General features: G+C 42.8%; 1 protein-coding gene across 1 annotated transcript in view; it reads right to left on the bottom strand.

Moving 5' to 3' along the window:
• Positions 1 to 26,078, bottom strand: part of LOC139420331 (polymerase (DNA directed), alpha 1) — a 95,470-nt gene extending 69,392 nt beyond the window's left edge. The window contains exons 1-26 of the mRNA XM_071170315.1: positions 25,906 to 26,078; positions 24,910 to 25,028; positions 24,652 to 24,748; positions 24,494 to 24,574; positions 24,293 to 24,408; positions 24,052 to 24,114; positions 23,633 to 23,731; positions 23,369 to 23,510; positions 16,213 to 16,372; positions 14,838 to 15,004; positions 14,518 to 14,630; positions 14,178 to 14,291; positions 13,822 to 13,896; positions 13,574 to 13,712; positions 13,305 to 13,459; positions 11,500 to 11,584; positions 11,321 to 11,382; positions 11,061 to 11,150; positions 4,033 to 4,149; positions 3,665 to 3,840; positions 3,438 to 3,567; positions 3,211 to 3,330; positions 2,764 to 2,857; positions 2,049 to 2,173; positions 1,810 to 1,959; positions 1,515 to 1,637 (exon numbers count right to left, since the gene is read on the bottom strand). Of these exons, the coding sequence (XP_071026416.1) occupies positions 1,515 to 1,637; positions 1,810 to 1,959; positions 2,049 to 2,173; positions 2,764 to 2,857; positions 3,211 to 3,330; positions 3,438 to 3,567; positions 3,665 to 3,840; positions 4,033 to 4,149; positions 11,061 to 11,150; positions 11,321 to 11,382; positions 11,500 to 11,584; positions 13,305 to 13,459; positions 13,574 to 13,712; positions 13,822 to 13,896; positions 14,178 to 14,291; positions 14,518 to 14,630; positions 14,838 to 15,004; positions 16,213 to 16,372; positions 23,369 to 23,510; positions 23,633 to 23,731; positions 24,052 to 24,114; positions 24,293 to 24,408; positions 24,494 to 24,574; positions 24,652 to 24,748; positions 24,910 to 25,028; positions 25,906 to 25,954 (2,961 nt within the window). The 5' untranslated portion in view covers positions 25,955 to 26,078. The remainder of the gene's footprint in view (positions 1 to 1,514; positions 1,638 to 1,809; positions 1,960 to 2,048; positions 2,174 to 2,763; positions 2,858 to 3,210; positions 3,331 to 3,437; positions 3,568 to 3,664; positions 3,841 to 4,032; positions 4,150 to 11,060; positions 11,151 to 11,320; positions 11,383 to 11,499; positions 11,585 to 13,304; positions 13,460 to 13,573; positions 13,713 to 13,821; positions 13,897 to 14,177; positions 14,292 to 14,517; positions 14,631 to 14,837; positions 15,005 to 16,212; positions 16,373 to 23,368; positions 23,511 to 23,632; positions 23,732 to 24,051; positions 24,115 to 24,292; positions 24,409 to 24,493; positions 24,575 to 24,651; positions 24,749 to 24,909; positions 25,029 to 25,905) is intronic.
• Positions 26,079 to 26,671: the final 593 nt, after the last annotated feature.

Raw genomic sequence — 26,671 nt, 5'->3', positions numbered from 1 at the left:
AAACCCTCCACTTAATGCTCCCCATCCCCTAATACCCCCTAATACCCCCACATAACAGGGATGGGGGGACCGGGGCACAACAAATGTTTCCCTACAAAGAACAGAGTTCAAAACAGTAGAGTTGTCTCTCTGCCTCACAAACACACTTTTACACTTATGCGGGTGCAACTTGGCAGAAGGCTGGAGATAAAGGAGGGAGATTTCCCTTCCAACCTGGTAAATCAGACAAGAACATCCACAGCCAGGGGGCTGTCATCCCCTCCTAAGCCCAGGCATCTTAACCCCTCCCTGGACTGAGAACTCAGGCCTGACAGGCTATTCCCAGAGGAGTTTTTGCCTCAGCTTAGACAAGAGTGAGAGAAAGAGGAGATCCCACACACAAACAAAGAGGGGACCACAATGGGAGCCGGAAAAAGGCCTTTATAAGCAAAGCATTCTGGGTGACTGGTGGTGTCGTGTAATGTTTATTTATAAACAGCCCTAAAATCAGATCATAAAAGGAAAGCATATTCAATTGATGATAGGTGTGTGTATATGGTGATACAGGACAGCTATGCGGTTTTAGACAAGTATAAATACACTAGAAAACACACTACAAACACCCAGCTGCCCCTTTTGGCTCCAAATCACTAGAAACTAACTTGGAGCTACTTATCTTTCACCTGTCAGAAGTTTAATCTGAGTCAAGGTCTTTCCTTTTCAAAGTGACTTCTTAGAACTGCTTATTTGAGGGTTTATACCGTTGAGTAGGGATTGAATTAACCATAGAATTAGAACTTCCTCTAATATTATAGAAGGGGAGAATCCTGCGTACATCACTGATAACTTACTGAGTCGCAGTTCAGCTCTGAAGCAGAACTATACAGGACAGGACAGCCCTGGGCTTAATGATGGTCCTATCTATTCTACTGTCACAGAATGAGGTGTGAAATTAAACTGGGCTAAGACCAAACCCAAGGCTCAGGGCTACACAGATACAGATATGGCACACCCGTTTATGTTGGTATCAGTCACTCACTCTCACAGAGCTGAACCAAACACACAAGCACACGCCCTGACCTCTATTAGGGAACACAATGGCGCTGTAAGGGGATCCCAATAAACAGCTCCCTGAGGATAACTGGAACACCAGAGGTATGTGTGGATATTGTTAGAGCTCATTCAATTAATGCAGGCGTGGTGTGTGTGGTGACCAGCTACAGGTAAACCCCTGACTAAAATCAGAACTTTGTCACCTTCAGCATCCCCTGCTGCCCCTAAGGCTACGAGGAAAAAGTACACACTGTTGCTACCTCACAGTCCAACCACAGACGATGAAACGAGATGGAGCAAATGTATTCAGAATCAGACATTACATTTGTCAATGCAAAAAATGAAAAGGGATTATCAATAGAAGAATAAAAAAGTAATGGTGTGTGAGAGGCTGGTCTTGGACTGCCCTCTAGTGGGATTTGCTCCAGCATTCATACTTGACCAGTCGTTCGCTACAGTATACCCAGCAGGACGTAACTCACCTCTCTACCCTTGTGTGTAACGAGCGCGGCCAGTGGCTTGGCGTAGAAGCGGCTGAAGCTAAAGCCCAGACAGCCGTACATACTGTTAGCCGTCAGCTTCAGAGCCTTCTGACGGATGTCATACTGCACACAGAGACAGAGAGATACTACTGTGTTATTCAAGAAAAGCCACCACCTACGCATTTCAGCTTCAAGCAAGTGTGGTCTGGGTTATGAGTAACAAATCAGAGGTTTCTGAAACTGAAAATCACAACAACAGAGAGAAACCTGACAGCAGAAGTCGTTATGCATGTACCTGCAGGTAAAGGTCAGGGTTGATGTCTTGTGCTTTCATCAGCTGTTTCACTTGTTTACGTCGTTCCACCAGCTTGCGAATCTCTTTGGGCAGAATTCCCATCTCCAGGTTGGCGTCCGGAACCTCTGGAATCTCATCAGGGTCATGCTCCTTTTGGCACAGAAACAAGAAATGGTACTGTTCAAATACACACACACACACACTGAGTCTCTCTCCGACTAAGACACACATACACACACCTCAGTCTTCTTGCGTGTGCTGTGGGCCTCTCTCTGTACGGTGGTGAAGCAGATGTTGAACTCTTGAATGATGGAGGGGTACAGACTGTTGAAGTCCAGCAGCAACACAAACTTATCATAGAAACCTACGGGGAGTGAATAGGAGTTACTCCTCACAGACCATTTCATCAAAATAAAATACATTTCGGTGCCACTCAGAATTCTTTGCTCTGGTGAATGTCACACACTAGGGTGCATTCTGACCAGCAGGGTACTTCATAGAAACACACGTCTGTCATTTTGATGGTGTAAATATATTTTTTTACATAGCATGATTCATATTAAACAAAGTCTGTAACAAAACAATAGTTACTACACACACCTTGTTCAATATGAAACCTAACGGAACTGTCCGTTTTATGGAACACACAAACCTTTTTCTGACAGTATGCAGAAAGCGAGTACAGTAGCCTCAAACAAAGACCATTTTATTTGGAGGGGGATTACATTTCCAGGAATGATTAAAAACACTTGAAAACAATCCAATCCATGCTACAGTACTATTGATGAGGTGTGTAGACAACACTTAAGGTAAGGACAGGAGAACGTCCCCACATATTACTTTGGTACAGCATGGACATTTTGGGGCGAAATTCACACAGAATGTTACAAAAACATAATAGAAACTTGAGACTTCATAATGCACATATTGACCACCCCCCCCACCCCGACTCACCCACTTTGGGGTCCAGTACCAGTCCACCTGCATAGGCTGCTTTCTTTCTTCTACTCTTCCCTTTCCCAGAATCCCCCTCCTCCTCTACCTCTGCCTGAGTGAGGGAATGTGAGAGAGCAAAATGGAGAAAGTGAGATGGAGAGCGAGAAAAAAGTAGAGATAAACAGAGAAAAGGAGAGGTGAAGGTAAGAGAGAAAGGAAGAAAGTCCGTCTTGCACTAGGTCCATACGGTGAGTGAGTGATGACAGACAAATCTAAAATGATTTATTACATTGGTAGGTTTCCTGTTCCTTTCAGTGCCAAAACCTAAATAAGCCAGACCTCAAAATCACTAAAAACATGTATGTTTAGACTTTAGTTTAGTGCATTTCTCTACCCTGGCTCTGGCTACGACACAAAGGAAACAAAATCAAGTGTCTAGTATTGGCCTCATGCAAGTGTGTATACCAGTTCTTGTTGGGCCTTCTTGAAGGAGGGTTTGTCAGGTACGATGTAGTTCTTGTCATGGAAGGCATGGAGCAGCAGATACTCATTCCTTTCAGAACGACCCCCCATCAGAGTACGAGACTAGAGCGAGAGAGTGAGACGAGAGAGAGAGAGAAAAAGAGAGAGCGGGTTCATGTGTTAAGAATTACTCAGCATTTCACTCAACGGTGCGTGTGTGTCTCTCTCACCAGTACGTTGCCTGCTATGTTTGTGATCTGCAGGGCGAGAGGCAGCACGTTGAGCTCACACATGATCTGGAGGATCAGCTTGGCATCCGTCCATGTCAACTCCAACAGGTACAACAGGTGGGGGGAGTCACTGATGGAGGGACAGACACACACCAGGACCTTTACAGCTGAACTTTAGATTTTTATTGTGGGATCAAGCACTCATATGGAGAGGCACACACACACACCTGTAGAGGTTTTTGATGTTCTCAGCAGGTATAGTGGCTCGCTCAGTCTTCAGCACCTGAGCAGCCAGCTCAGTCAGGTGGTAGCTCTTACAGCGAATCAGCTCCTTGGCTGAAATCTCAACGTCACACACCAGACGGCCACAGGTGGCGCTCTTCTCTGCAAAGCCACTGCGACCCTACGCAGCACAAGCACCAGAGAGGAAGACCATTAACACCCACTCGAACCTTTGCTGTAAGGCCTAGATATGGACCAAAGCCACTGCAAAGGAGTGTGACATGTGCAAGCATAATGAAGGAGACTTTAGCTCAGTGTGCTAACATAATATTGAGTTGCTCTGAGGACCCAGGTTCAAGTCCCTGATACTCACCCCTAGTTTGGGCATGTTGGACCTCTTGAGGCGTCCGATCTTGGACCAGTGGGGGACCTTACACACAGTGATTCTCTGAAGGAGCACTTCCAGGTCAAAGCCAAATATATCATGACCCTACAGGAAATAGATGAGAAGAGAGGTCAGCTGGGGTGTAAATATAGAGAGCAGTAATACACAGTGGATTCTGAAAGTATTCAGACCCCTTCCCTTCCACATTTGTTAAGACTAATTCTAAAATGTAAATTATTTTTCACTCAATCTACACACGATACCCAATAATGACAAAGCGAAAATAAGTTTTTTTCAAAAGTTCAAAAATTCAAAAGTTTGGAGTCACAGACATATTTCCTTGTTTTCCATGAAAACATACATGAAATTAGTTGCAAAATGAAAAGGAAATATAGTCAAGACACTGACAAGGTTAGAAATAATGATTTTTAATTGAAATTGTGTCCTTCAAAATGTACTTTTGTCAAAGAATCCTCAATTTGCAGCAATTACAGCCTTGTAGACCTTTGGCATTCTAGTTGTCAATTTGTTGAGGTAATCTGAAGAGATTTCACTCCATGCTTCCTGAAGCACCTTCCACAAGTTGGATTGGCTTGATGGGCACTTACGTACAATACGGTCAAGCTGCTCCCACAACAACTCAACAGGGTTGAGATCCGGTGACTGTGCTGGCCACTCAATTATAGACAGAATAACAGCTGACTGCTTCTTCCCTAATTAGTTATTGCATAGTTTGGAGCTGTGCTTTGGGTCATTGTCCTGTTGAAGGAGGAAATTGGCTCAAATTAAGCACCGTCCACAGGGTATGGCATGGCGTTGCAAAATAGAGTGATAGCCTTCCTTCTTCAAGAACCCTTTTACCTTGTACAAATCTCCCACTTTACACCACCAAAAAGCACCCCCAGGCCATCACATTGCCTCCACCATGCTTGACAGATGGCATCTAGCACTTTTTTCTGCATCTCACAAATGTTCTTCTTTGTGAACCGAACACCTCAAACTTAGATTTGTCTGTCCATAACACCCGTTTCCAATCTTCCTCTGTCCCGGGTCTGTGTTCTTTGCCCATCTTAATCTTTTCTTTTTATTGGCCAGTCTGAGATACGTTTTTTTCTTTGCAACTCTGCCTAGAAGGCCAGCATCCCGGAGTCGCCTCTTCACTGTTGATGTTGAGACTGGTGTTTTACGGGTACTATTTAATGAAGCTGCCAGTTGAGGACTTGTGAGGCTTCTGTTTCTCAAACTAGACACTTGAATGTACTTATCCTTATGCTTAGTTTTGCACCACTCGTTCTATTCTGGTTAGAGCCTTATTTGCGCTGTTCTGTGAAGGGAGTAGTACACAGCGTTGTACCAGATCTTCAGCTTCTTGGCAATTTCGCGAATGGAATAGCCTTCATTTCTCAGAACAAGAATAGACTGACGAGTTTCAGAAGAAAGTGCTTTGTTTCTGGCCATTTTGAGCCTGTAATCAAACTCACAAATGCTGATGCTCCAGATACTCAACTAGTCTAAAGAAGGCCCGTTTTATTGCTTCTTTAAAATCAGAAAAAACGTTTTCAGCTATGCTAACATAATTGCAAAAGGGTTTTCTAATGATCAATTAGCCTTTTAAAATTAAAAACTTGGATTAGCTAACACAATATGCCATTGGAACACAGGAGTGATGGTTGCTGATAATGGTCCTCTGTACGCCTACAGTGGCAAGTAAAAGTATGTGAACCATTTGGAATTACTTGGATAGCTGCATAGATTGGTCATCAAATTTGATCTGATCTTCATCTAAGTCACAGCAATAGACAAATATAGTGTGCTTAAACTAATAACATACAAACTATTGTATTTTTCCTGTCAATAATGAATACATAATTTAAACATTCACAGTGTAGGTTGGAAAAGGTATGTGAACCCCAAGGCTAATGACTTTTCCATAAGCCAATTGGAGTCAGGTGTCAGCTCACCTGGAGTGCAATCAATGAGACGAGATAAGAGATGTTGGTTAGAGCTGCCCTGCCCTATAAAAAAGAAACTTTGAAAATTTGAGTTTGCTATTCACAAGAATGATGTGAACCATGCCTCGAACAAAAGAGATCTCAGAAGACTGAAGATTAAGAATTGTTGACTTGCATAAAGCTGGAAAGGGTTACAAAAGTATCTCTGTTCATCAGTCCACACTAAGACCAATTGTCTATAAAATGGAGAGAAGTTCAACACTGTTGCTATTCTCCCTAGGAGTGGCCATCCTGCAAAGATGACTGCAAGAGCACAGCGCAGAATGCTCAATGAGGTTAAGAATAATCATATAGTGTCAGCTAAAGACTTACTGAAATCTCTGGAACATGCTAACATCTCTGTTGACGAGTCTACGATACGTAAAACACTAAACAAGAATGGTGTTCATGGGAGGACTCCACGGGAGAAGCCACTGCTGTCTAAAAAACAACAACATTGCTGCACGTCTGAAGTTTGCAAAAGTGCACCTGGACGTTCCACAGCGCTATTGGCACAATATTCTGTGGACAGATGAAACTACAGTTGAGTTGTTTGGAAGGAACACACAACACTGTATGGAGAAAAAAAAGGCACAGCACACCAACTTCAAAACCTCATCCCAACTATAAAGCATAGTGGAGGGAGCATCATGGTTTGGGGCAGCTTTGCTGCCTCAGGGCCTAGACAGCTTGCTATCATTGACAGAAAAATACATTCCCAAGTTTATCAAGACATTTTTCAGGAGAATGTTAGGCCATCTGTCCCCCAATTGAAGCTCAACAGAAGTTGGGTGATGCAACAGGACAATGACCAAAAACACAGGAAGTAAATCAACAACAGAATGGCTTCAACAAAAGAAAATATGCCTTCTGGAGTGGCCCAGTCAGACTCCTGACCTCAACCCGATTGAGATGCTGTGGCATGACCTCAAGAGAGCAGTTCACACCAGACATCCCAAGAATATTGCTGAACTGAAACAGTTTTGTAAAGAGGAATGGTCCAAAATTCTTCCTGACTGTGCAGGTCTGATCCGCAACTACGGAAAACATTTGGTTGAGGTTATTGCTGCCAAAGGAGGGTCAACCAGTTATTAAATCCAAGGGTAAGAAGAAGGGCGGGGGTGTATGCCTTATGATCAACGAGTCGTGTTGTGATCATAACAACATACAGGGACTCAAGTCCTTTTGTTCACCTGACCTAGAATTCCTTACAATCAAATGCCGACCGCATTATCTACCAAGATAATTATCTTCGATTATAATCACAGTCGTGTATACCCCCCCACCCCGAGCAGACACCGACAGCCCTGAAATAACTAAATTGGACTCTATGTAAACTGGAAACCACATATCCTGAGGCTGCATTTATTGTAGCTGGGGATTTTAACAAGGCTAATCTGAAAACAAGGCTCCCTAAATTTTTATCAGCACATCAAATGCGCGACCCGGGCTGTAAAAATCTTGGGTCATTGTTATTCTAACTTCTGCGACGCATACAAAGCCCTCCCTCGCCCTCCTTTCAGCAAATCTGACCACGACTCCGTTGCTCCCAGAAACAAAAGCAGAAAACGCCCGTGCTCAGGTCTGTTCAACACTGGTCCGACCAATCTGATTCCACGCTTCAAGACTGCGTTGATCACGTGGACTGGGATATGTTCCGGATAGCGTCGAACAACAACATTGAAGTATACGCTGATTTGGTGAGCGAGTTTATTAGCAAGTGCATTGGTGATGCTGTATCCACAGCGAATATTAAAACCTTCCGCAACCAGAAACAATGGATTGATGGCAGCATTCGCACAAAACTGAAAGCGCGAACCACTGCTTTTAATCAGTAAAAGGCGACCGGAAACATGACAGAATACAAACAGTGTAGCTATTCCTTCCGCAAGGCTATCAAACAAGCTAAGCATCAGTATAGAGACAAAGTAGAGTCGCAATTCAACGGCTCAGACACGAGAGGTATGTGGCAGGGTCTACAGTCAATCACGGACTACAAAAAGAAAACTAGCCCTGTCGCGGACCCCAACATCTTGCTCCCAGACAAACTAAACAACTTCTTTGCTTGCTTTGAGGACAATACAGTGACACCGACACGGCCCACTACCAAAACCTGCGGGCTCTCCTTCACCGCAGCCAACTTGAGTAAAACATTTAAATGTGTTAACCCTCGCAGGGCTGCAGGCCCAGATGGCATTCCTAGCCGTGTCTTCAGAACATGCGCAGACCAGCTGGCTGGTGTGTTTATGGACATACAGTGGGGCAAAAAAGTATTTAGTCAGCCACCAATTGTGCAAGTTCTCCCACTTAAAAAGATGAGAGGCCTGTAATTTTCATCATAGGTACACTTCAACTACTAAATGAGAAAAAAAAATCCAGAAAACACATTGTAAATAAACAGTCACACTCCAAGCTCAGCATTTAACACCCTAGTACCCTCCAAACTCGTCATTCAGCTCGAGACCCTGGGTCTCAACTAGAGGTCGACCAATTAATCGGAATGGCCGATTAATTAGGGCCGATTTCAAGTTTTCATAACAATCGGAAATTGGTATTTTTGGACACCGATTTTGCCCATTTTTTTTTTTACACCTTTAAAATTGTCTTTTGTTTAACTAGGCAAGTCAGTTAAGAACACATTCTTATTTTCAATGGCGGCCTAGGAACAGTGGGTTAACTGCCTGTTCAGGGGCAGAACGACAGATTCGTACCTTGTCAGCTCGGGGGATTAATTCTTGCAACCTTACAGTTAACTGGTCCAACGCAATAACGACCTGCCTCTTGTTGCACTCCACAAGGAGACTGACTGCCTGTTACGCGAATGCAGTAAGCCAAGGTAAGTTGCTAGCTGGCATTAAACTTATCTTATAAAAAACAATCAATCAATCAATCATAATCACTAGTTAACTTCACATGGTTGATGATATTACTAGATATTATCTAGCAACTCAGGACGAGTTGCATATAATCTGACTGAGCTAGTATCTAAGTATCTAACTGAGCGGTGGTAGGCAGAAGCAGGCGTGTAAACATTCATTCAAACAGCACTTTCGTGTGTTTTGCCAGCAGCTCTTCGCTGTGCATCAAGCATTGCGCTGTTTATGATTTCAAGCATATCAACTCCCGAGATGTGGCTGGTGTAACCGAAGTGAAATGGAAGGCTAGTTAGCATTACAAACGTCACTCGCTCGCTCTGAGCCTTGGAGTGGTTGTTTCTCTTGCTCTGCATGGGTAACGCTGCTTTGAGGGTGGCTGTTGTCGTTGTGTTGCTGGTTCGAGCCCAGGGAGGAGCGAGGAGAGGGACGGAAGCTATACTGTTACACTGGCAATACTAAAGTGCCTATAAGAACATCCAATAGTCAAAGGTTAATGAAATACAAATGGTATAGAGAGAAATAGTCCTATAATTCCTATAATAACTACAACATAAAACTTCTTATCTGGGAATATTGAAGACTCATGTTAAAAGGAACCACCAGCTTTCATATGTTCTCATGCTCTGAGCAAGGAACTGAAACGTTAGCTTTCTTACATGACAAATATTGCACTTTTACTTTCTTCTCCAACACTTTGTTTTTGCATTATTTAAACCAAATTGAACATGTTTCATTATTTACTTGAGGCTAAATTGATTTTATTGATGTATTATATTAAGATACAACAATACTGAATGAACACTAATTGTAATTGTCATTATTACAAATAAAATAGAAATCGGCCGATTAATCGGTATTGGCTTTTTTGGTCCTCCAATAATTGGTATCGGCGTTGAAAAATCATAATCATAGTCTCAACCCCGCCCTGTGCAACTGGGTCCTGGACACTCAACGTCAACAAAACAAAGGAGATTAACGTGGATTTCAGGAAACAGCATTGGGAGCATCCCCCTACCCACATTGACGGGACAGTAGTGGAGAAGGTGGAACGTTTTAAGTTCCTCGGCGTAAACATCACGGACAAACTGGAATGGTCCACCAACACTGACAGCATGGTGAAGGCACAACAGCGCATCTTCAACCTCAGGAGGCTGAAGAAATTTGTCTTGTCACCAAAAACACTCAAATTTTTACAGATGCACAATTGAGAGCATCCTGTCGGACTGTATCACCCAGCCTGGTACGGCCAGGACACCAACACCACCCGATGTCACAGGAAGGCCAAAAAGATAATCAAGGACAACAACCACCCGAGCCACTGCCTGTTCACCCCGCTATCATCCAAGAAGGTGAGGTCAGTACAGGTGCATCAAAGCTGGGACCGAGAGAATGAAAAACAGCTTCTATCGAGAGGCCATCAGACTGTTAAACAGACATCACTAACATTGAGTGGCTGCTACCAACATACTGACTCAAATCTCTAGCCACTTTAATAATAAAAAATTGGATGTAATAAATGTATCACTAGTCACTTTAAACAATGCCACTTTATATAATGTTTACATACTCTACATTGCTCATCTCATATTTATGTACTGTACTCTATACCATCTACTGCATCTTGCCTATGCCATTCGGCCATCGCTCATCCATATATTTATATGTACATATTCTTAGTCATTCCTTTGTTGTGAAATTGTTAGATAACTTGTTAGATATTACTGCATGGTCAGAACTAGAAGCACAAGCATTTCGCTACACTCGCATTAACATCTGCTAACCATGCGTATGTGACCAATAAAATTTGATTTCACATACTTTTCCCACCCTGCACTGTGAATGTTTACACGGTGTTCAATAAAACAAACATATAATTGTGTGTGTGTTATTAGTTTAAACAGTGTGTGTTATTAGTTTAAACAAATAAATCAATTTTAGAATAAGGCTGTAACATTTTGAAAAAGTCAAGGGATATGAATACTTTCTGAATGCAATGTATGAAAATGACATAACAAAGTAGCTCCTATGCAGCGCATATTCTCAATTAGCTTATTACGTCACTCACATCTCACATGAAGCTGGTCTGTATCTTTATGGTTCTGCTATGTAGCTCATAAGTAGCTGGTATGTAGTTTCCCGTCTTACTCACCACCACGATGTCAGGGTCAAGTTTGTGCATCTTGGCCAGGAAGAATCCCAGGAGAGTTCTCTCAGTGGCTGCTATCTCCACCTTACCATTCTGACAGAGAGGGCGAGAGAGAAATGAGAGGGTTGGGGGGGGGCGTCAGTGATCAAGTCAAAGGAGGAGAGGGACGCATTTCTATGTATTTGAACAGGGCTCTGACTCTTCACCTGCTAAAGGACAGGATTTCAGAGAAACCAGTGTGGTGTTGTTCTGTCATCACTCACCTTCTTCTTTACGGCATCCATGAAGTCATAGGGGAAGATACAGTCGTTGGGTTTACTGACCACTAAAACACACAAAGGACAGAACACTGAGTAAGCAAACATTTCAGACAGTGAAAAAAAGCCAGAACATCCTTCCCCTCCCCTCCCTCCCTTCCTCCCAGGTTGTGACACCAACTCACCACAGAAGTGTGTCTGGTAGGGGGGTTGAGGGGGGGCCTTGTCCAGGTGGAACCTGTGGTGGACCAAGGCAGCCAGGGACACAATCTAGGGATGGACAGGAAGCAGGAAATAATAGGTAAGGTTCAGGCCAGTTGCATCACTAATTATTTAGCCAAGTCTAATTAGTCAGAGTCACTATCACACGCAATCACACCACACAGAGAGAGTGAGCGAGAGAGCGAGAGTGAGCGAGAGAGCGCGAGAGAGAGCGAGAAACGGGGTTCGTACAGACAGTGGCATGTTAAATTTAAAGACTTAAACACGAATATTCTAATATCCCCAACATTTTCCATACGCACAAAAGGCAGGTTGAATCTACATTTGTCGGCCATTTTAGCTCTCAATGTGACGTTAGGTGGCACCTAATCATTCAGTTCTGTACCTGCCTGGCTGAGTGCCAGTGTGGGTGAAATGAGCGAGCTCACCTGGCAACCACAGCGCGAAATTCGCAAGACCAATATATTTTTCTAATATTTTTGATAAACATATTTGTTCATAATTTGTGCTCCTCTCAATTTAATTCAAGTACATTTCAAGTACCAACTTGAGAAGATGTCTGATTTTCAAGGTATTCCAGTACTTCAATTTCAGAGTGCCATATTGAAGTACTTTAAGCACTTTGTGCAAACCCTGGATAGAGAGAGAAGGTGGATGGTATCAGAAAACTCCAGACATGTAGGGTTAATGTGTAACCATGGCTTTTCAGCCCTTTTGCTGCTCAGTGGCTGGAAAATTTGAAGAATAACATGTAAACACAGAGGTAACGGCTGTGGTGCCACGGAGAGGGTGTAACCAAAGCTAATCTAACAGGCCATCAGATCCCAGAAAACAGAAAAGATAACAGAAACATACGGTTTCTACCATAACAAACCATCCCTACACTAGCCGTAACAGGATTCCAATGGAGACCATCAGGGTTGTCACATCCTAATAAAGGCATTATTTGCTATCTGAAAAAGAAAAATGTATCTTATTGTATTTGAAGCCATATCCTTTCATATTTACCTACCTACAATAAAAAGGAAAGTAAAAAGGAGACCTTGTTAAGACAAGTGTTACACTACATGCAATAACATCCACTATCCATTTTGATTGGAATGTGCATTATCTATCTATGGGCTGATTGATTTGATAAGAGATGGGCCCATTGTTCAAGTGAATGACAGAATTAGTCATTTACTAGATTACTCACAGTGAGAGTGTAGCAATATAACTCATAGAATGGGAACATTGTCTCCTCAGACCGTGTCAATGTCATAGAATGGGAATATCTGTTCTAGTGTCTGAATGGGAATGTGTTCTAGGAATTCTAATTCTATGGGTTAGTTAAAGGGTACTTGTTCCACTTGTTAGTTCCACGTAGACTAAAAACTGCAACAAGAAAATAAATACATTTTTAATGACATACCTACAGTAGGAGAATAGGCTACCAGTGCAGCAAGTAAGCTTTCTTGACTTGGACTGTCGGAAATACATATTTTTCAACACGTCTGACCTTTGTTTACCAGCTAAACAGCTGCTCTTTGTGAAAATGTGTTTGGAGTTACCTTTCTAGTTAGAGTTTATACTTCCTCTTCCAATTATAATTGATCTACCAAATCTATTAAATTTTAAAATGTTGATTACTTCTCCTTGCCATTATCATTCACCTGATAAGATGTTAAATTTTCCCCCCCGTTTAGGTATGATGGTTTGCCTGGGAGGGGGTCCCTGGGCAAGAGAAGGTTGAAAACCCCTGATCTTAACTAATGACAGAGAGACAGACCTCGTTGTGGTGTGTCTTGGGGTTCTGTACAGTCTTCAGGCTGATGGACATGACAGTGAGAGGTGGAGGAGGCAGGTCTTTGACCACAGTGACCAGGTCACTACGCATCGCCACTGCTTCCACCTTACACCAGCTCACAGGCACGCTGCTCAACTCTACAGGGAGACAGGAGAGAGGGTTAGAGGTGTGTGTTGCTTGTTTGTGTGAGTGTGTGACTGAGAGAGTGCGTGTGAACATCTGTGTGTCTCAGAACGTGTGTGTAGTCTTACGTGGGGTCTTGATGTCCAGCCAGCAGGGTCCTTTGATCTTCCTGCTGAGGAGGAAGTGCTCCAGGCTGGAGGTGTTGGTTCCAAACACCTTGGAGAAAGTCGCACCCTTGAGGTCCGAGGGCAGAGACGGATACTCAGCCTGCACAAAAAATACAATAACAATGGATAAGACATATATAAATATGAGAGAGAAAGAGAGAGAATGAGAGAGAGAGAGAGAGAATGAGAGAGAGAGAGAGAATACTCACAGAGTATCTGACTTCCAGGTACTCGGACTCTGTAGGGACGTCAGCGATCTCAAAGGCGTAGCTCTTCTCCACTTTCTACAGAGGGAAACAGAGAGCACAGTCAGCCTATCAACTAACCATTCAACCGAATCAGTCAACGTGTCTATAATAAACATACTAAGGAAGTCATGAAATGAACATTGGTTCCCATGTTTAGGCTACTTCCTGGTCTCTGCTAAGAAAGGGGTATACCTAGTCAGTTGTACAACTGAATGCATTCAACTGAAATGTGCCTTCCGCATTTAACCCAACCCCTCTGACATCATTCTGTAAGTCTAATCCTTCTCTATCTGGTCCTAGGGGAGACGGGCACAGACCTTGGACTTGAACTTCATGATCTTAAACTTCTCAGAGAGGTCATTGACCTCCTGGTAGACGTCCATCATCCCCACCGGAGTGTCTGTCTCCTCGCCTGTCTTTGGGTTCACCTTCTGTCAATAACAACACACAACCAATAAGGAGACCCATTATAAAACACACAACCTACCAGAAGAGCAATCACAAAACACACAACACAGTATTAAGTGGAAACGTCAACCTTCCGTAATAAAGCTCAGAGACAGTTTGGGTCACAGTTGATTCCAATAGTAGTCTAACATGGTGTGAAAATGTGGATATTCTGGAGTAGATGATCATGTGACAGGAAACAGGACTCACGCGTTCGCGGGGCAGGAAGTGCATGGTCCTCTCGATGTTCTTCACTGACACACAGCAGCTGACGTGGGCCTTGGCTGACTCGATCCACACCTTACCAAATAGGTACACCACACCTGGAAAACACATTACATAACCATAAAATGACCACATCTTAACATGCCACATTTTGTTTGGGAAGGGCTCACTTTCTTGGTTGTTTTTAGTGAGGATTCCTGGACATCTGATTGGTAATATGAACTCGGTTGGCTGTAATAGTCTATGGGTTAAGTAAGAACACACCTGTTTGGCTGTACTAGTCCATGGGTTTGGTAAAAACTCACCTGGTTGGCTGTATTGGTCCTCGAAGGCATCCAGCCAATAGAAGCGGAACATGAGCTCTCCCTCTGGCCCCTCGGCCAATGGGAGACGGCTGGGGTCGACTTGCACCTCCACGGGGGCCTCACTGTCCCCCTCCTCCTGACCCCAAGTCCCCCCCAGCTTGCCACTCCTGGAGGAACAGGATAGATGGGCTAAAAAGGTTCTCATGATCCAATGGTTGCTACTGTAAACCAGTGGAACTAAAAATACTTGAAAGTTCTACTTAAGTAGCTTTTTGGGGTATCTGTACTTTACTATTTATACAGTAAATATATAAAGAAAATAATGTACTGTTTACTCCATACATTTTCCCTGATACCCCAAAGTACTCATTACATTTTGAATGCTTAACAGAACAGGAAAATGGTCTAATTCCCACACTTATCAAGAGAACATCCCTGGTCATCCCTACTGTCTCTGATCTGGCGGACTCACTAAACAGAGAACATCCCTGGTCATCCCTACTGCCTCTGATCTGGTGGACTCACTAAACAGAGAACATCCCTGGTCATCCCTACTGCCTCTGATCTGGCGGACTCACTAAACAGAGAACATCCCTGGTCATCCCTACTGCCTCTGATCTGGCGGACTCACTAAACACAAATGCTTCATTGGTCAATTACGTCTTGAGTGTTCCCCTGACTATCCATAATATAAAAGTCATGCTGTCTGCTTTGCCTCATATAAGGATTTTGAAATGATTTATACTTTTACTTATTTTAGAAATTTCATTTACTTTTGATACTTAAGTATATTTAAAACCAAATACTTTAACTCAAGTAGTATTTTACTGGTTGATTCACTTTTACTTGAATAAAAGTAAAGATACCTTAATAGAAAATGACTAAAGTATGACAATTGAGTACTTTTTCCACCACTGATGTAAACACACACACACACACACAAAGGTATTTGGCCTCGACTCATAGTATAACCCATAGAGATAGAAGACTAGTGCCCAAAAGCCTATTTCAGCATTGGCAGCGCCACTGTGGACTTTCACCATTTTTGAAGTAGTCAACTTGGTGGGACTTCATATGAGTTAAGGAAGGACCACATAATTCCTACTCAAGTCACCATGAGGGATCAGCCAATTAATTATACGGGAGCAAACATTCCATAAATGCAGGTGTCAGTAAATCACCAACAATGACTTTATACCTGTTCAAACAGTATGCAGCCTTTCAGTTTGTTTGCCAACTCAAAGTAGAAGAAAATTGCCTACTTCAAAATAGAGATGGCCTCAATGGCACTGCCTGTGCTCTCACAGACACCATAATGGGACAGATACAATGATGGCATGTCTAACAGGAGACAAGCAAGCAGACACACACTCACAGTAGGACCAGGTCCTGTGGTTCTGCTTTGGGTTCCACTTTAACAGCTGGTTTGGTCTCTGGCTCCTCCTCTTCATTTGCAGGCCCCTCCTTTTCCTGTTCAAGCCCCACCTCCATGGGTTCGTCAAAGTCCACCCCGTCAAACTGCAGAGAGTTGTCCTCTGGGAGAGAGGGGAAGGGAGAGAGAGATTGATTGAGAGATGGACAGACTGACAGCTATTGGGGAAAAGGCAGCATTTCCCCTTGGATCGTTGGTGTGGCCAATGGTGCACTCTCCGACTGAACATTTTAGATGCCCTCTTAGCTGTGGAAACAATTTTGCTGTTTTAAAGCTAATTTCCCACAATTCTCCTCATTTGGCCATGGGGCTTAGAGAAAATGTGCAGTTTTAAAGTAACTGTCCAGTGAAATTCTCCCTTTTAAAAGTTACCATTCTGTTAAAAAATAATGTTTTTGTTCTATACTCGTATGTGGCCAATGCATAAATTGGGAGAAAAAAATAAAAAGCACTTAAAAACCCCACCTCAAACTTCTATCTTAGAGCATTTCAATACTTGCTATTTCCTTACAGAATGTCATATTCCTGAGGAAGATGAGCTGGCAAATCAGCGGTCTAGAAGAGGATGAGCTGGCCAATAAGCGGCCACACCATTCAAACAAAAAAAGCTGCTTTTTAATATAATTATACTGAACAAAAATAAACACAACATGCAACAATTTTAAAGATGTTATAAGGAAATCACTCAATTTAAATAAATGAATCAGGCCCTAATCTATGGATTTCACACAACTGGGAATACAGACACGCATTGGTTGGTCACATACCTTAAAAAAAAATATATATATTTAAGTACTGGCGTGGATCAGAAAACAAGTCAGTATCTGGTGTGATCACTCTCTACTGCACAAGCTATCTCTAACTGAATGCTCAACTATGAAAAGCCAACTGACAATTACTACTGAGGTGCTGACCTGTTGCACCCTCTACAACCATTGTGATTATTATTATTTGACCCTGCTGGTCATCTATGAATGTTTGAACATCTTGGCCATGTTCTGTTATAATCTCAACCCGGCACAGCCAGAATAGGACTGGCCACCCCTCAGAGCCTGGTTCCTCTAAGTTTCTTCCTAGGTTCCTGCCTTTCTACTGAGTTTTTCCTAGCCACCATTCTTTGCTTGTTGTTTGGGGTTTTAGGCTGGGTTTCTGTACAGCACTTTGGTGACATCAGCTGATGTAAAAAGGGGCTTTATAAATAAATTTGATTGATTACCATTTGCCTCATGCAGCGCAACACATCTCCTTCAAAAATCAGGCAGTTGATTGTGGCCCATGGACTGTTGTCCAACTCCCCTTCAATGGCTGTGCGAAGTTGCTGAATATTGGCGGGAACTGGAACACGCTGTATTACATGTCAATCCAAAACATGCTCAATGGGTGATCCCAAACATGCTCAATGGGTGACATGTCTGGTGAGTATGCGGGCCATGGAAGTACTGGGACAGTTTCTGCATCCAAGAATTGTGTATAGATTCTTGCGACATGGAGCCGTGCATTATCATGCTGAAACATGAGTGGATGGCGATGGATGAATGGCGCGACAATGGGCCTCAGGATCTCATCACGTTATCTCTGTGCCTTCAAAATTGACAGATTTGAATGCAATTGTGTTTGTTGTCCGTAGCTTTTGCCTGCCCACACCATAACCCCACCGCCACCATGAGGCACTCTGTTCACAACGTTGACATCAGCAAACCGCTCACCAACAACGCTTTACAGGTTGTCTGCCATCTGCCCGGTACAGTTGAAAACCGGCTTCATCCGTGAACAGCACACTTCTCCAACGTGCCAGTGGCCATCGAAGGTGAGCATTTACCCACTGAAGCCGACTACGACACAGAACTGCAGTCAGGTCAAGACCCTGGTGAGGACAACGAACACGCAGATGAGCTTCCCTGACAAGGTTTCTGACAGTTTGTGCAGAAATTATTCTGTTGTGTAAACCCAGTTTCATCAGCTGTCAGGGTGGCTGGTCTCAGACGACCCCGCAGGTAAAGAAGCCGGATGTGGAGAGAAATAATCTTTGCGTGTATGGAACATTTCTGGGATCTTTTATTTGAGCTCATGAAACATGGGACCAACAATTTACATCTTGTGTTTATATTTTAGTTCAGTGTACAATTTTTTGTAAGGAAAACTATTTCATTCATATTGTATGTAATTATAGGTCATATATTATAGAAACCTGGAAACACTGGAAAGTTCCTATGCTATCCAAGTGATTCAAACATAAAATCAATGGCGGCCCCATGCCATTTTTTTTATTTGAGATTTTCCCTGACTGTCTAGTTTTTATTCTGATGGTTGTTAGTTCTCAAACGTGATATTATTTACAAATATATAGCTCCATTATCTTTTCTACATACTTTATATCTGGTTTTAGTCGTCTAAGTTTACACTGAAAATGTTTTTACATCAGATCTTTTGGAGTAGCATCCACAATTTAGCAGAATATAGGGGAAACACTGAAAGGGTTAGCCGAGAGCTGGTTTACCAAAGAGATTGAAGGAAGAATCCAAACTATATTTTAGTAGTTATTTGCTTAGAAAACTGTTAATACCGTCCCAAATGTTTTGCATGTCAGTTTTCAAGATATTGGACTTTCAAGAAGCAAAAATGTGTCACATGCCACATCAAAAATGCATCATGATGTGGCAAGCAACACCTTGCTTCTTGAAAATTTCACTGACATGCAAAAATGCTATTTCAGCCTGGGGTGCCTGTTCTTAATACAGTCCCCAAATGTTTTGCATCTACCTATCAATTTTGGTACATTAACATTAGTATTTCATTTTAAACATTAGTTTACCATTGTCATGACGTTGGCCTCTTTGGGTATAGCAAGCCCCATCCCCCTCTCCCCCTTGCCTCTTTCAACTAGGTTGCTGTGGTCAGAGAGACGTCGTAAATTCCTGAGAAGACCCTGCCACAGGGCCACATAGTAGAAGAGGCAGAGTACATTTTCATAGAGGACAAAGGAATTCCTTCCACCTCACAGAACTTGAGGTACGAACAAATTTCATGTTCCAGAGAAAGTGTAAAAGATCGGTGAAGAATCCAGCTACGAACTGGTCCATTTGTCACAACTTGGGGAAGCTCATGGGAGACGGTGTGGCCACATTACCATAACGCTGTTTATATAATAGCCTCAGATATGAGGTTTACATCTAATTGTTGTATAAGATGAATGAGTGAGTATGATACTGTTTGTATAATTGTGTAATATGATTTTGGACTGTTTAATGAAGAAAAATAAAATTCCCTTTTGATTTGAACTAAATCAGAGGACCGCCCCTGAGCCCAGTTAGGGTCAGACATCCTGGGACAGCCCTTTATTCGGCCCTTCCGAATAAAGCCCCCACTCGGGTTTTCGATCAGCAGACCGAGCTTACCTCAATTACGAGATGGCTAAAGGTTGCAGACCATGTTTTTATCCTTTAGGAAGAGGACAAAGGATGTAAACCATTGCTGGATCTTTTAACCATACCACGTGGTTAAACTCTTAGACTATCGATACCAACAGAATACGAACAAGTCTTTGATATTAATTACTAGTCTGCAGCTAGGAATTCGGTTCACTGAACGTGAAGAACGACAACCGCCGAAACATCCATTCTATAACGAAACAAATGAATGTCACTCTGAACTATCCACTATAACCACGATAGAGAGACAACAATTCTACAACTTTTCACCAGCGATCAAGACGACGACACTGAGCGTAAATATATATATTGATTGCAATTGTTCCCGAATGAGTGAGCGTTCATGTGCAAAGGATTAGCATTTCAATTGTTACAATTATCATTTTGTAGTGACTTCTTAGTCGACCCCCACTTCCCCTTTTGTCTAACAAGCCGCCTTGCCGGTTTAGCCCACTAGGGCACATTCTCATTTCATGTAACCACATTTACCTTGTTTGTTTGTTTGTTTATGCATTTCTGTGAATTACTTAGTAATAAATAAATCATTTAAGACAATTGATGTATGGATGACTCATAGTGAAGACTGGGTTCGTGCAGATAACCAACAATTTACGACTTTGGAATGAGACTAAAGTGAGATAAAGTAAATAATTCATTCATTTGAAGAGTAATTGATCAGAGAAAATATCTGAAAAGTTATTTTAGGAAATGATAACTTTGAAATCTGAATATTTTTCCTTGGTGCCCCAACTTCCTAGTTAATTACATTTACAGGATTAAATCAGACCCACTGGCTCCAGGTTCACTGGCTCCAGGTCATCCAGGTCCACTGGCTCCAGGTCATCTACAAGTCCATCTACAGGTCCATGCTAGGTAAAGCTACGCCTTATCTCAGTTCACTGGTCACGATGGCAACACCCATCCGTAGCACGTGCTCCAGCAGGTGTATCTCACTGATCATCCCTAAAGCCAACACCTCATTTGGCCGCCTTTCGTTCCAGTACTCTGCTGCCTGTGACTGGAACGAATTGCAAAAATCGCTGAAGTTGGAGACTTTTATCTCCCTCACCAACTTCAAACATCAGCTATCTGAGCAGCTAACCGATCGCTGCAGCTGTACATAGTCTATTGGTAAATAGCCCACCCATTTTCACCTACCTCATCCCCATACTGTTTTTATTTATTTACTTTTCTGCTCTTTTGCACACCAATATCTCTACCTGTACATGACCATCTGATCATTTATCACTCCAGTGTTAATCTGCAAAATTGTAATTATTCGCCTACCTCCTCATGCCCTTTGCACACAATGTATATAGACTCCCCCCTTTTTTTTCTACTGTGTTATTGACTTGTTAATTGTTTACTCCATGTGTAACTCTGTGTTGTCTGTTCACACTGCTATGCTTTATCTTGGCCAGTTGCAAATGAGAACTTGTTCTCAACTAGCCTACCTGGTTAAATAAAGGTTAAATAAATAAAAAATATTTTAAAAAATCAGTTGATCGCATAATTCTAATTACAGAGATTCTTTGATAAAAACTATGTCTTCAATTTAACGATAGGAAAGACACGACACCATACTACTGTCAACATTATGAATTTTTACCACTTTAAAATGGACATACAAACATTTCAAAGCTAACTACATTGAATTACATAATTTCAAAGGCCATTTCAAAGAGAACGTTACAAACTGGACTACATTTAGTCATTTACTTTGAAGGGACGGTGATTGGGTCTAAATAGGTTTTTGGTAGTCTTAATTCAGTGTACTTATCTTAAACTGACATTTCCTGAAAATCAGACTCATCCCACACACCAACTAATTTCTCTAAGCTTCAGAAGCATCTGCATCCACCAAATGTTGTGTGGCCAAAACTCCTGTCATTCCCGTGAAGAAAAGACAAATACAGGGGGCAGAGATTGGGGTGCCTTGTGAGAATTTGTTGGCGAGTGGTCAATCCACCTCTACCATCCGTTCTATTGGCCAACATGCAATCACTGGAAAATAAACTGGATGATCTCTGTTCGAGAGTATCCTACCAACGAGACATGTAATATCTTATGTTTCAGAGTCGTGGCTGAACAACGACACGGATAATAAACAGTTAGCTGGGTTTTCCATGCATCGGCAGGACAGATCAACTACGTCTGGTAAGACGAGGGGTGGGGGTGTGTGTCTATTTGTCAATAACAGCTGGTGCGCGATGCCTAATATAAAGGAAGTCTCTAGGTATTGCTCGCCTGAGGGAGAGTACCTCATGATAAGCTTTAGACCACACTATCTTTAATTTTACCTTTATTTTACTAGGCAAGTCAGTTAAGAACAAATTCTTATTTTCAATGACGGCCTAGGAACAGTGGGTTAACTGCCTGTGGACAAGAGAGTTCTCATCTACATTATTCGTAGCCGTCTATTTACCACCACAGACTGATGCTGGCACTGAGACAGCACTCAACCTACTCTATAAGGCCATAAGCAAACAAGAAAATGCTCCCTTGCCCTCCATTTGGAAAATCTGACCATAATTCTATCCTCCTGATTCCTGCTTACAAACAAAAACTAAAGCAGGAAGTACCCGTGACTTGCTCAATACGGAAGTGGTCAGATGACACGGATGCTACACTACAGGACTGTTTCGCTAACACAGACTGGAACATTTTCGGGGATTCATCCAATGGCATTGAGAAGTACAGCACCTCAGTCACAGGCTTCATCAATAAGTGCATCAACGACGTCGTCCCCACAGTGACCGTACGTACATGTCCCAACCAGAAGCCATGGATTACAGGCAACATACGCATCGAGCTAAAGGCTAGAGCTGCCGCTTTCAAGGAGTGGGACACTAATCAGGACACTTATTTTTAACGCTATGTCCTCAGACGAATCATCAAACAGGCAAAGCATCAATGCAGGAGTAAGATTGAATCCTACTACACCGGCTCAGACACTCGTCAGATGTGGCAGGGCTTAAAAACTATTATGGACTACAATAGGGAAACCCAGCCGCGAGCTGCCCAGTGACGTGAGCCCACCGGACGAGCGAAATGCCTTTTATGCTCGATCCTCAAAAGCTCTACAACTGCACCATCGAGAGCATTGCATCACCGCCTAGTATGGCAACTGCTCGGCATACGACCGACCGTAAGATGCTACAGCGGGTACTGCGTACAGCCCAGTACATCACTGGGGCCAAGCTTCAGCAATCAAAGGATCTATATACGAGGCGGTGTCAGAGGAAGGCCCAAAAAAATGTCAGACTACAATCACCCAAGTCATAGACTGTTCTCTCGGTTACCGCACAGAAAGCGGTACCGGAGCACCAAGTCTAGGTCCAAAAGGCCCCTTAACACCTACTACACCCAAGTCATAAGACTGCTGAACAATTAATCAAATGGCCCCCCGGACTATTTACATTGACAACCACCACCTATTCTATTTAGTAAATATTTTCTCAACTTTATTTATTGAACTGCATTGTTGGTTAAGGGCTTGTAAGTACCTGTTGTATTCGGCACGTGACAAATAAAATATGATTGCCGATTTAAACCAAATGCTAGATTAAAAAGCACTTTTGATTTATATTTTCAGTCTAGAACTAGGCTTAATCTGGGTCCAGGAAACCAGCCCAGCGAGTGCTAGATTAACTCCTAGTCTGATTTCTTACCCTCCTCAATTTCTTGCACCTTCACTCTCTTCTTCTCCACGGGGACGGAGGGCCTGGAGGTGGGGAGGCGGGAAGGCACCCGGGGAGTCAGCTCACCAGGAGGAGGGTGTTTCACCTTTGACCCCTGGGCAGATGGAGACTCCTGCGATGGAGGGAAGTGACACATTACAACAGGAAGAAGACCAGGGGTGTACTCAGTAACGTTTGGCCTTAATGGAATATAAGAGGTGGCAGGGATCAATGGAGAGAGAGAGAGAAGTGTACCTTAGGGGATTGAGTTTTGATGGAGAAGGGGTTCATGGTAGTTCCGAGGGCCTTCTTCTTCTTCAGAGTGACGACCGGAGGAGTCAGGGGTGACGGCCTCTGAAAGAGGGGGCAGATGGAGACACTCAGACACACTGATAGCGTATTCTCCCCCAGTGAATCCATGTCTTCGTGAAAAATAATCAAACAACAAGCTGAAATCTAGGCATCTACCAAATGATCTAGCTGAACTTGGTTTAAGAGAGGGGAATTACAGGAGCTGGACTAAACCATACACAGCAACCTGACAAAAAAAAACATTTAAGGCTGAAGCGTTGTTGAACCACTTGCGGAGTAAACTTCATGTGTGAGTGAGCTGACATGCACTATTTTTTTCCCGCTATGAGAAGGTGGAGGTTGACAGGACAGGAGAGACTGACATCAGAGTGCAGGTCCTGTAGAATGTCCCCTAGTAGGTCATCTTTGGACAGGTCCACATCTTTCTGTAAGAGACACAAAACACACAATCCTGGTTCAATTACAAAATAGAAACAAATGGACTAGAACACTAACTATTGAGTGTTTTGGATTGCATGTATAGGGTCACAGAGGGTGAGAAACACACACCCATGATTAGCGAAGCGACTTTTGATAAACAGGTGCACAAATACAAACACTCACCTCAGCAGGTTTCTTAACGTTGCTGTTCATGAAGAGGTTTTTGATGCTGTTGGGTTTGGCCACCGCTGCCTTCTTAATGTTATTCTTAGAGTCTGCTCCCTTAGCGCCTGCTTTACCTACACACAAACAAACAATAATTAGGCTGGAGACACACACAGGCTTGTTTTCACACAGACACACAAACGCACACATGGTTCCTACCTTTGGCGCCTTTCTCTAACACATCATCTGCCAAATCCTCATCAAAGATTTCTCTCCCATCCTCCACATACCCTGTGCCATCTGAGAGAGAGAGAGAACTTGCTATAACTTAGGACTGAGAAGCAGAAAGGTTCTGAAGGTATTTCAGACCAACTCACCATCATCAATGATCCAGTCATCATCCTGCCTTTCTCTCACCATCCGAGAGTACTGTTCCTCATCCACCTCCTCATACACACTGGTCAAATCCTCCACCTACACACAGATTCAACACACATGTTAAAACAAGGCTTGGCTATAACACCCACACGATAACGTACACTATACAACTTGTTCACTTAACACACAGATTAAAAGGGGCGGACACAAACACACCTCTGTCAGATCAGGACTTGGACAACACACACAACTCTCACCTCATATTTGACTTTCTCTCCCTTCTTGGCTCTCTTGAGCTGCTCCAGAGCTGACTTCCTCCCTGTCTTCTCCTTCTTCTCCCTCCTGGAGCGACCCACTGCCAGGCCACAGTCATTCTCTGGAGAGAGAAAACAGGAAGAGAGTGAGGGGTGAGAGAGATTGAGATGGAGGGAGCATAAAATATGGGGGAAGAAAGGGGCAGAGAGAAAGCAGAAAGAGAGAAAGACGAGAGTTCAAAACCCAGTTGTTCTCCTACAGGCATTTCAGGCAAGCGACTGCCAGCTTTTAAAGAGATTCTCCAGGTACTGTTGTATATATTTTTTGCCAGTAGAAAGTAGCACTCGGGAGTGGTCGCTGAAAATGGTGTATTACTTCACATATTTGCCGATAAAGTAAGGACACCACATCATAGCGCTCTCTCTGCTGTTTCCACTGAGCTGTTGGGACCGCTCTGCAACCTCATTGGATTACGCTGGGTAGGCCTCTTGCTAGAAGACAAACGCGAGGGGCTGAAGCTCATTGGTTAGAACTCTTAATTGCTGGGGGCTGGCTGACCTGGGTGGGGAATTAAGGGAAAATGGCGTACAGCACAGCTCCAAGAAAAGTTCCTCAAACTAGGGATTTTGTGGCTAATTGAGGTAAAACATTAGTTCTGCGCATATATTATACATGTATGAACTACAGAGACACGTTTAGCTCAAAGCGGGAGGTTTAAAAAAAAAATACTTTGTCGCCAAAGTACCAGCGGAGTATGTCTTAAAGTATAAAATGTCAACATCACAGTAGCTAAATGGCCAGATAACTGTGGGTAATTATGCAATTTATGAACATTCGGTGTTAATTTAATGGCACGTAGCTAACTAAATGTGGTCATTCTATTAACGTGAGTTGCTTGCTTTGTTGTTAGCCCGCGATAGTTAGCTGACAGCTTGTTGGCTAAATCGAGTCGGGTATTCACGCTAGCTTGTTTGCAGTAATATTCCGGTCAGACTCACCGCCGTCCGGGTTGTCCACGTCCTTCTCTGGCTTAGAAACCGGAGACATTGCTATTTAGTTCAAATGTATTGATAACCTTCAGCTCTTTTTTGGTAGCTAGCTTCACAGTTCAACACAACAGAGATTTCGCGCCAAAGCTCTTTCCCGGTGAAAGTCATATGCAGGAAATGACGCAAAAAGAAAGCAGCCAATCAGAATATCGCCGGAGTTTCGATTCTTGGCATGGAAATGTGGTTCAGTGTCCGCTTGATGGCGATGTTGTTTCATAGTCCATGTAGCCTACAGTAATGTTTGCAATGTTATTAGTTATCACGTTATTAGTCTGGGCTGGGGTCGGGACTATAAGCAGTGGTGGGAAAAAGACTAAATTGTCATACTTGAGTAAAAGTGAAGATACCTTAATAGAAAATGACTCAAGTAAAAGTAAAATACTACTTGAGTAAAAGTCTAAAGTATTTGGTTTTAAATATACATAAGTGCCAAAAGTAAATGGAATTGCTAAAATATACTTAAGTATCAAAAGTAGAAAACATTTCAAATTCCTTAGACTGCACAAATGTATAAAATAGATAGCCAGGGGCACTCCAACATAATTTACAAACAAAGCATTTGTGTTTAGTGAGTCTGCCAGTTCAGAGGCAATGTTCTCTTGATAAGTGCGTGAATTGGACCATTGTTCTGTCAAAATGTAATGAGTACTTTTGGGTGTCGTGAAAAATGTATGGAGTAAGGAGTAAGTATGGAGTAAGTAAAAGTTGGCAAAAA

This window comes from Oncorhynchus clarkii, chromosome 11, assembly GCF_045791955.1.
Source record: "Oncorhynchus clarkii lewisi isolate Uvic-CL-2024 chromosome 11, UVic_Ocla_1.0, whole genome shotgun sequence".
NCBI classification, from domain to species: Eukaryota; Metazoa; Chordata; class Actinopteri; order Salmoniformes; family Salmonidae; genus Oncorhynchus; species Oncorhynchus clarkii.
Note: the sequence above shows the minus strand (reverse complement) of the source record. Positions and strands in the feature narration are given on the sequence as shown.